The 10,145-nt window shown below is 49.7% G+C and overlaps 5 protein-coding genes across 5 annotated transcripts; 2 read left to right on the plus strand and 3 right to left on the minus strand.

Moving 5' to 3' along the window:
• The first annotated feature begins 198 nt into the window (after positions 1–198).
• On the plus strand, positions 199–2,459 carry PV06_08485 (uncharacterized protein). The gene is made up of 4 exons (XM_016409824.1): positions 199–776; positions 824–1,321; positions 1,376–1,613; positions 1,662–2,459. Exons 1-4 carry the CDS (start codon positions 439–441, stop codon positions 2,142–2,144), a joined length of 1,557 nt encoding a protein of 518 aa, XP_016260132.1. The 5' UTR covers positions 199–438; the 3' UTR covers positions 2,145–2,459.
• A 1-nt stretch (position 2,460) lies between these two features.
• PV06_08486 (uncharacterized protein) lies at positions 2,461–3,483 on the minus strand. The gene is made up of 3 exons (XM_016409825.1): positions 3,266–3,483; positions 2,707–3,141; positions 2,461–2,606 (listed from the first exon to the last, which is right to left on the minus strand). Exons 1-3 carry the CDS (start codon positions 3,266–3,268, stop codon positions 2,496–2,498), a joined length of 549 nt encoding a protein of 182 aa, XP_016260133.1. The 5' UTR covers positions 3,269–3,483; the 3' UTR covers positions 2,461–2,495.
• A 399-nt stretch (positions 3,484–3,882) lies between these two features.
• On the plus strand, positions 3,883–5,627 carry PV06_08487 (uncharacterized protein). Its single transcript, XM_016409826.1, has 2 exons — positions 3,883–4,480; positions 4,621–5,627. Exons 1-2 carry the CDS (start codon positions 4,244–4,246, stop codon positions 5,308–5,310), a joined length of 927 nt encoding a protein of 308 aa, XP_016260134.1. The 5' UTR covers positions 3,883–4,243; the 3' UTR covers positions 5,311–5,627.
• A 132-nt stretch (positions 5,628–5,759) lies between these two features.
• PV06_08488 (uncharacterized protein) lies at positions 5,760–7,418 on the minus strand (the record flags this gene model as incomplete). Its single annotated transcript, XM_016409827.1, has 2 exons — positions 5,760–6,503; positions 6,549–7,418. The coding sequence occupies 2 exons, from the start codon at positions 7,416–7,418 to the stop codon at positions 5,760–5,762; spliced, it is 1,614 nt and encodes a 537-aa protein (XP_016260135.1).
• Positions 7,419–7,566: 148 nt separating this feature from the next.
• Positions 7,567–8,370, minus strand: PV06_08489 (uncharacterized protein; the record flags this gene model as incomplete). Its single annotated transcript, XM_016409828.1, has 1 exon — positions 7,567–8,370. The coding sequence occupies one exon, from the start codon at positions 8,368–8,370 to the stop codon at positions 7,567–7,569; it is 804 nt and encodes a 267-aa protein (XP_016260136.1).
• Positions 8,371–10,145: the final 1,775 nt, after the last annotated feature.

Below are 10,145 nucleotides of genomic sequence, written 5' to 3' on the forward strand. Positions count from 1 at the left end.
CCTGGTTGGTTTGACGCTGGGCGCCCTGGAATTGTGGCTCAGGCACCAAAATAGGCGTATCTTATAGGCCGGTGGGGTGACCAGAGGCTCGTGGAACAAACACCCCGCATCGTAATGCGCAGCTGCGCCACTAACAAAGAATTTGGCGGTGCAAGGCTATTTTTCTATCAATTCACCACCATCGTTGCCTTATTGACCATTGCCCTCAATCATTCATTGCCGCCTCGCCTCTTATTGTGGCAGAAAACTTTGAATCACTACAATAGCAAGACAAGAGCCATTGTCTTCTGCGTGCAACACTATCTTTGCATTGGAGGCTGATCCTCTTGAAAACTTTCCAACCCTTCCTTCATCCTTCCAACACCAGACTCAAATCATTACTCGCTTGCAATACAACTCACATCACATCAACCACTACTTTCTCCCCCCTTCTTCACGATGTCTGAGCAACCCTCAGCAGGTGGCTCTCTTGCAGACCGCATCTCCAAACCTGAACTCTCGGCGCAAGCTGATTCCTTCCAACCCAAATCTGGAACCTCATGGGCCGACGAGGTCGCATCTCCTGCCACCGAAGAACCTCCTTCTACCGCAAACATGGGCGAAGCAGTGGCATCTGAACCGTCTGTGGCGGATGCGCAAGTCGATGGTGCCACGGAGCCTTTTGGTGGATCACAATTACAAGAGCCTGCGTACCAAGTCAACGTCAAGTTGGCAGACCTTCAAGCTGACCCCAACAACCCATTGTATTCTGCTACTTCGTTCGAGCAACTTGGCCTGTAAGTACAACTCTCAGAAAGGCATAGCTGGATAATAACAAGTTTAGGTCGGAGGAGATCCTCAAAGGTGTCATGAGCATGAACTTCCGAAAACCCTCAAAGGTCCAAGAGCGCACGTTGCCCCTGCTCCTCATGAACCCGCCTCAAAACCTCATCGGTCAATCCCAATCTGGTACTGGAAAGACTGCAGCATTTGTACTCGACATCCTGCACCGAATCGACCTCAGCTCCGAACAGATGCAGAAGACACCCCAAGCACTTGTTTTGGCTCCGAGCAGAGAATTGGCCCGTCAAATTCAGGGCGTTGTCAAGGTCATGGGATCATTCGTTCCAGGACTCATTGTCGAAGCCGCTGTTCCTCAAGACGCTGCTGCGCGATCTCGAAAGATTGAGGCTTCAGTCATTGTTGGAACTCCTGGTACAACAATGGACATGATTCGCAAACGATCCATGGATGTCAGACAATTGAAAGTGCTTGTTTTGGACGAGGCTGACAACATGCTTGACCAACAAGGTCTTGGTGACCAATGTATTCGTGTCAAATCGTGAGTGTACAGAGGAGCGAGCTCATATGCAGCAATCAGCTAACATTTCTTTAGCATGCTTCCCAAGAGCATCCAGATCATTCTCTTCTCCGCCACATTCCCCGACCAAGTCATCAAATACGCTCAGAACTTCGCTCCTGGCGCCAATCAGATGACTCTGCAACATCAAGACTTGACGGTCGAGGGCATCAAGCAAATTTATCTCGACTGCGACAGTGATCAAGCCAAATACGACGTACTTGTGAAGTTCTACGGCTTATTAACCATCGGCTCATCAATCATCTTCGTCAAAGTGAGTACTCGGGTTTGATTCGTTTTCAAGCAACTAACAGTACGGTAGACTCGAGACACGGCGCTTGCCATTGAACAACGCATGACTGCCGAAGGTCACAAGGTTGTATCATTGACTGGTGGCTACGAAGGTGCACAACGAGACGTCATCATCGACTCTTTCCGCACAGGACATGCCAAAGTCCTCATCACCACCAATGTCCTTGCTCGTGGTATTGATGTTCAGTCAGTGTCTATGGTCATCAACTACGATGTTCCAGACAAATTTGTTGGACGTGGTAAATTCGTTGCCGATCCTCAGACATATCTCCACCGTATTGGACGAACTGGACGATTCGGACGTGTAGGTGTCGCCGTCACCTTCATCAGCAACCGCGACGACTGGGAGAAATTGATGGAGATTCAGAGATATTTCAATACTGAGATGACGAAGGTTGCTACAGATGACTGGGATGAACTTGAAGAGACGGTCACCAAGATCATCAAGAGTTCTCGGGCCGGAAATAACTGGAAGGATGGTGCAAAGGCATGAGTAGATTCCAGGATTCAGCGCACCTGGAAGTATGTGGATTTGGGCAATATCCTCCCTTGAGATGACGCAGACCAGATATCAAGAACTCTGGTTATGGGAACAGGCAGCTCAAGCAATGTGATGGCATACCTGACATGGACAACTCAAGACAGCTGCGATGAAGTGTGCAGACACACGCTTGCTTGACATTCAGATGTGAAGGCTAGATAGCATATGGACGAATTGATACCCACAACAGCATGGATTGGACTTGCAAGAACGAAAGAATGAAGATATGTCAAGATATGTCAAAAGAATTGAAGACTCAAAATCGTGACGCCATTACACGTTTTATGTTTCTGAGAAAGACTCTCACCAGTCGCACGATTTCCCCAGCAGTTCGGCGATGTTCTCCAGACCTATCTGGTCTTGGATGTCGAATCCGTCTACTTCGGTACAGTCGATATCAATCACACCAACAACCTAGAGTTTTGATCGATAGATGTTTAGTTTCACCAATGCATGCGGGATACGGATCCAGCAGGAGTTTGGGGTGTTGTGACTCGCATCGTGCCATACATACCTTGCCATCACCACCACCACCACCATCCCTGACCGGCACCACGATTTCACTTCTACTGTCACCGTCGCAGGCGATGTGGCCGGGGAATTCCTCGACGTCCTTGACCAACACCGTCCTCCCTCGTCCCTGGGCGGCGGCACCGCACACGCCCTTGCCGATCCTTATCGTCTGGCACGCGACCTTGCCCATGAAGGGCCCGAGGATGAGCTGTTTTTCCGGATCGGTCGGGTCCAAGACGTAGAAGCCGCTCCAGTTCACCGACGACGACGGCGCCGGGAGGGAGTGGTACAGGTGCCACAACAGGGACGCCGCGTTGGCGGTGTTGGCCACCCAGTTCCGCTGACCTTCCAGTAGAGATCCCAACGACCCCAAAAGTTGGTCGTAGGCTTCCTTTTTGCTCGACGAGGTGGAAAAGTTTGTTGCGTCTGCGTGTGGCTGTCGTCGAAGAAGATTTGACGAAATGATGCCGTCAATAAACTGTTTGGTGTGTGTGTGTGTGTGTGTGTGTGTGTGTGTGTGTGTGCAGGGAGGATAGATCAAAGATTTGTAGGTCGCTTACCATCTTGAACACTTGTATTTGATTCGTTCGTCTGGGAGATCCTTTTTTTTCCTTTCACGATAGTTCCAGTGGCATCAAACCTCGACCTCGACCTTTCCCGTCCCTCGTTAAAAACACCTCGGTCCAGTCACAGCCTCGTCAACACCGGGAATCAACTAAAAGGGGAAAACGGCCAATGGCACAATAGAGATATCGCAAGGGTTAACCCAATGGTTTAGAAAAGTCGATCGGTGCCCATTGATTCCGAGTCGGGGTCGGACCATCTATCAAATCGAAGCTTTTTCAGACCGGCCCGGTTTGGACGAATCAAGTTTGTCTGGGTTCAGTAGATTGTATTGTGTGGGGGCGATTTACGAAAGATGTGCGGCCCGCTACAACGGGGGAATCGCGGTGACGACACACACACACACATGTGCACCGGCCTTTTGAATGCGACCCTTGACGCTTTCCCAATCACCAATACAAGTAATATTCATCCCTTCTTTAGGCGGCGATAATGAAGGGGGGGTTGCAACTGTCACTCGTAAACCCGTACAGGGAGGGGGGGGATTTTGTTTTTAGTTCCCGCTCAAATCGAGATTGATTTTCAATTCGTATTCATCACGATAGACTTCAGGCATCAGCCCCCTTAGTGAGGAGCTTCTTTCGATAGCACTATTGTATCCTCTAATACCTCTTGTCCTGATTGACGAGTATATTTCCTGGTTCCTTCCTCGGAGCTCAACCCCCCGGATTCTTTTCTTCTTTCAATCTTTGTCTCTGTTGTTCATCCTCCGGCGCCCGTCACCGCGGGGGTTTTACTTTAGTACGAGAGGGATTCTCCCTCGACAAAAACTTCCTCACTGCGCCGAAATACTATTTCCAAAAAGCCAAGTGATCGCGTCCTACGAAAACCAGACCGAACCAACGACTCCTCGTATATTCGCGTCCGTTCAATACATGACGAATCGATCCGAGTAGCTTTTCTCTCGACAAATCATGTCCTGCCCAGCTTGTTTCAGTGGTTCGACCCACGACCACGCCGAACCCAGAGGGACCATCGAAACCATCCACGGCGTTCGTACCTACGTCGCGGGCGGTAGCGATCCGTCCAAGAGCAAATCGACCATCATATACCTGCCCGACATTTTTTCCTTGAAACTCGTCAACAACAAGATTCTGGCCGACGACTATGCCACGGCGACGGGGTGTACAGTGTACATTCCAGACGTCGTCGTAAGTTTTTTTTTTGTTTTTTGTTTTTTGGCCTGTCAATTACGAGTTACAACGTTGTAATACGAGAGGAACCCCGGACCCTCCGAGTACCATCAAGTATTCCTACTCTAACTGGGCTGACATGTGAATGAATTATATAGTACGGAGGTGGCATGTCCCCGTCCCTCATGGACAAAATGAACGTCGTCTTGACTCCCAACCCGACCTGGACCATCGGAGGGGTCCTCTCCAAGATCTACGCGGCCATCACCCTCATCCCTCAAGCCGTCCCCTTCATGATCCTCGCCGACCCGAAGAAGGTGTACCCACAGATCCTGGGTTACGCCCGCGGCGTCAAGGCCGACCTGCCGGCCGGGGGCAAACTGGGCGTCTGCGGGTTCTGTTGGGGCGCGTGGCCCAGCACGAAGCTGTGCGTCGAGACCGCGACCGAGGCGGTACGGGAGGGAGGTAGTGGCGCCGACGACAGAAGCACCGTCAGACTCATCGACGCCCAATTCAACGGTCACCCAAGTTACATTGTCAAGACACCTCAGATGATCGTCGACGCCGTCAAAAAGTTCAAGGTCCCCTACACCGTGGCCGTGGCTTCCGACGACATGCAGTTCAACAAGACCGAGGCCGAAAAGGTCGAGGCCACACTGAGATCCGAGGTGGGCGAGCCCGGTGGCTCCAATCCACAAGGATACGCGTACGAGTTCAGAATGTACGACGGCTGCGTGCACGGCTTCTGTGTGCGTGCGCCCGTGGGTAAAAAGGACGACGTCAATGAAAAGGGGTTCTTCGAGAGTAAACAGCAGGCCATCGATTGGTTCAACAAGTACTTGAATTGAAAGGTATTCCTTTTTCCTGTTTTTAAAAAAAACCTTTCGCTCGAAAGAAAATAACATGCCGAGTAACTGTTTGACGGAAGCATGCATAAGCAAAGTACCCAGATACACACGAAACATTTTTTGGAACATTCTCAATTTCGGTTCTCACGATTTCAGACTTGGAGCGAAGTTGTTTGAAGCCGTATCTTGCACATCCTTCGACTCCCCTCTCCTCGCTCTCGTCGTGGACAAGGGTGAGACATGATGAGAGGGAAGCAGGGCGAATCAAATTGTTGAGAAAGGGGTCTGAGTTGTCACTTGGCCTTGTACGAAATGGCTTCAGGCTGCCTTTCGTTCGCTAGCGAGCGTGTCGCGATCGACGGCGCTACATCTGTAGAAGAGACCATAATCCTCCTCATTTCTCGCATTCCTCCTCCTACATCATGCATATCGCATAAGTTGAGACTTGGTCAAGTGTGACGGACACCAATTGTCGTTGTCGTTCCTGGCTCACGAAGGTCTGCAAAGTGTTTCTGAAGTTGCTGGACACTGGCTCGCTCGAGTGGGTTGAGCGCAATGCATTGTCTCACCAGATTGATGTGGCGTGTCCAGGTCGGCTTTATCGCCTTTTGAGAGTATTCCAAGATCTCTTCATGAAAGGGCCTCATGTTGGCCATGTCATATTCATCGGGAAGGTCACCTTCTCGCGCGTAGAACAACAGCATGATGAGAATAGACCAAACATCGACTTTGTTTGAATATGTGGCACTCAACTCTTTCGTACTGTTTGTATTCGGGGAGGCGTCTGTGGTACCAAGAATCACGGTTGAGATAGTGGAAGAGGTTTCGTCCAAGTTGGACTGATCATCAATGGAGTAACATATCTCCGGTGCGATGAACAAGGGTGTTCCACAAAATGTCCGAAGGAATTTCTCATCTTGAGCCAGCCCAAAGTCCGCAATCTTGACCCATGCTGGAGCCCAAGAAGTGAGGAGGATGTTGCTAGGTTTCAAATCTCGGTGGACTAGGCCTCTGGAGTGCATGTACTGAACACCATCGCAAACTTGCCCTAATACCACTGTTGTTTCCGATGGAGTCAACATACCTCTCGAGAACAAGGAGCCTTCCTGGCAATATTCCATTACGAGATACGGAGTTTTCTCCGAATCCAGAGCGTTCACGACTTTGTCGTCAAAAACACAGATGATGTTCTCCTAAGAGTTGTCAGTGCACATCTCAAAGCAAGCTGACCTACTGACATGTTTCAATTCCCTCAGGATCCTTTGCTCTGACTGGATGTATTTTGATTCCCCGGTCAAGCGAAAACTCTTAACAGCGAAGACATTCCCAAGGCAGTCAACAGCTCGACGCACTTCAGAGAAAGACCCGGAGCCGATTGGGCTTGAAAGGCCAAGTAGTTTGGTATCCAAGGCTGTTCGACCTTTCGGCGGCGGTTTGAGTACATTGCCGATTCGAGGAATAGCTTGTTCTCGTGCATCTCGGCAGGTGCGCCACTTCCTTTCATAAGCTCCCTTTTGTAATCCACGGTCGGGAATGGAGACCTCTAGACGTACAAGACTCGCTTGAATGATGTCACCCGTTTCAATAGTGATAGACTCCCCTAGTAAGATAATGTTACCAAAAACTTTGGATAACACAGTTGTTCCGTGTGATGACATGTCCTTCAGGAGTAGAGACCCGTTCTCCCAGTTGTAGTCCAGGCTGAAATGCTTTTGACTAATACCTCCGCCAGATGGTTGTTCATTGAGCAGCATAAAACACTCCTCCGGGTCGCTCCCGCACACCCAGCCCTCAAAGGGATCATACGGCGGGTCGTCTAGAGTGATGGTAAACCATGTCTCCCGTAATGGCGCCGTTTCGGCTATGAGGTGTCGATCTTCCACATCGTCTTCCACACTGTCCTCCATACTGTCTTCCACACTGTCTCCCAGATCAAGAATGACGGTGGGAGGGGGGACAAACTTCTTGTTATGTTCTAGGAACAAAGCATTGTATGCTACATCTGTTTTGCTGGTAAGGACAACCACGATGTTTTGAGGGCCAGCTATGTAGGCAGGCATTTTGAATGAAAAGACAGTTTGCAACACATATGGATATTGGGAAGACATAATATCTTTATATATTCAAAGATCCACGTCAAACCGTTCCCGATGCTAAGCGACGTACTTTTGATGTGGTGGAAGTTTCACATGGCGCCACGCGTGAGCATTCTATTGGCAGGGCCGAGCCAGGCATACCACCGATATTTTGTTGGCGCTACTGGGTGTTCGTCATTCGTTGTTTCTTGAGGCCTGTGGCGGGCACTTCAGAAGACACACTGTCTCCGGACGGCTTAATGTGTTCAGCTTTCCACATCGCCAGCCACGATTTGCCGTCGTCAAATTTTCTTTTCTTACAATTTGAATTCTGTTGGAGGGCTGGTTTTTGTAACAGGTCATCCGAGTCAAGAGAGGGAGGCGGGAATGCCTTCTCGAGCAGGTCATCGTAATGGAAAGTCTCTGTCTTCCAGTAGTCCGGATCGTAGATGTGCTGACGCATGTTCGAGGTTCGAGAGTTCTTCCTGAATACCTTTGCCAAGTGCAGAGCTTCGATCTTCCAATACTGTGAATCCTGGATAGCCCATCGATCCGTAGTACAATCTTTAATGCAGTATGCCTCCCTCCAAAACGTCGCTTCTGTTCTCCAGTATGTCCATTCATCAATATTTTGACGCTCAAGATCGGCTCGATCCTCTAGTAAAGACGAGTAGTATCGAGCTTCTGTACGCCAATAATTGACGTCGTCTATACTCAATCGATGGTCGTTTTTCGGCTCTTGGAACCGCATTCTTTGCCCCTTGTGTAAAGCCCATGTTCGGAAGAAAGAAGAGGGGATCATAGGATCGGGGAAAGGAGGCGTGATCGGACGTCGAGGGGATCTGTCGTAAAAGAATGTTCGACGGATCTGAGGTGGCTCATGAGCAAGAGACTCGAGCTTGCGGTTGACATATTCGAGGTCGACTCTGGGTGAGCGTACTCCGAAGACTGGTGTATTTGCGAAGCCTAGGAAATGCAGTGACATCTGGTTGCATGTTCGAGAGCCGTCGTTTACTCTCTGGTCGGGCGGCTTCAACGTGGACTGAGGGTCATTTTGGTAAGTACCGACGACTGCCCAGTCTTCGGTTGTCGAGTTACATGCTCCGTGTGTTCGGAGCAAAACTGCTTCGATTCAAGGAAAGGAGTTGGACAAGGGAACATAGTCGCCAGGCATCCCAGAGACGTTATGGGAGGAATTGATTAGACGTTCATCCCTTGGCAACAACGCCACAAATTCCCCGCCAATAATGTTACACAGTGCTATTTCCTTGCATGTGGCTTTACAATCAACTGTATGTCCATCATTCCAGCCCCTTTTAAGAATGTTAAACCCCTTGAAACAAGACGGCATTTTGTGTAAATAAAAGCTCTATGGCTTCAGATCGTATAGACCCTTGTTATGTGTAACCCTTAAGGTAAACCCCCTTTTCTGAACATGTCACAATTAATATCTGGAGTCGAAGAACCCATACTTCACGGCATCTCTCCTTCCCACTCAACTCTTCATCCAAGTTCTGGCATCGCAAAGCGGCACGAACATCTTAGTAATTTACTTCCGTATTGATCATGGCGTTGTCCTCACAACTCGATCGTGATCTGCTCATGGTGGGGATGTGTGCAAAAACGTGGCGTGTCGGAACGAGAGTCAGAAAAGAACCCCGTCTAGACGAAGACGACGACGGTATCACGGCACAAAATCTCGATGCCTTCATCACCGAAGCCAATGTCTATCTCATTCTGGGTAGTAGCCATCCACTCATCGCACAGTGTACATTTATCGACCCTCAAAAAACCTACATTGAACTGGAGTTTTACCCCCGTGGCAACCTCAGGGATTATGTGAAGGAGAACTGTGCGAAGATTGACCGTTCGCAACGAGAAATCTGGGGTGTCCAGATGATCCAGAGCGTTTCTTACCTTCACTCCAAAAACGTTCGACACGCCGACCTCAGACTGGACCAATGGCTCTTGGATGGGACAGGCAAGGTCCGACTGTGTGACTTCAACTCATCTGGTTACGATGAACAACCAAACCTCGGCCTGAAAAAGAAGCTTGCGTCTGGTTTGGAGGGCATTGGTTACTACTTACCACGATCTGAAGATACCGATTCTTCCGTGATGACGGATCTTTTTGCTCTTGGATCGTCGCTCTACGAACTCGAAACGAACGAACGCCCCTACAGTTACCTTCGCGAAGATGAAGTAGTGGAAGAACTTTTCACCAGGGGAGAATTCCCAAGTACCGTGGGGCTGATCTTCGGAAACGAGATTTCATCCTGCTGGAATCAAAACTTCAAGAGCGCTGGCGAGATTCTGGCGTCCCTGAAAAGTCATCCATCGGAAATATGAAATGATGCCCGGCCTTGCGAGAATTTTCTTTCGGAAGTGAATGTATTGCTATAGAAGCTCCTGCATACGCTCAATCACGGCCAAGCCAGCGTCTACTTAATGAGCGGCACATGTTCAAATGTTTCGCTATCTGGAAGAGGATCCATGAAAGCACGGCGAATTGGCCTTCGAAGTCTTAGGTCGAGGATGTGGATTTGGACGCGTTTGATTGACTGTGCTCATGCCCCGGTCGCGGGCCTTTCTGTTTGCTGGAGCCGGCATAGATTTTCTGATATCTGTGGCAATTGCGGATACCACTCGCCGGCTTGTCTGGACACGGCTGTGCGGTGTGTTCCACTTTATCGCATTTAGATGTGCAACCCCCTCCCAACCACTTGTTGGAAGTTATGAGTTCTTTGCACTTTGCTTCGT

The sequence above is a fragment of the Exophiala oligosperma genome (assembly GCF_000835515.1).
Source record: "Exophiala oligosperma strain CBS 72588 unplaced genomic scaffold supercont1.8, whole genome shotgun sequence".
Taxonomy (NCBI): domain Eukaryota; kingdom Fungi; phylum Ascomycota; class Eurotiomycetes; order Chaetothyriales; family Herpotrichiellaceae; genus Exophiala; species Exophiala oligosperma.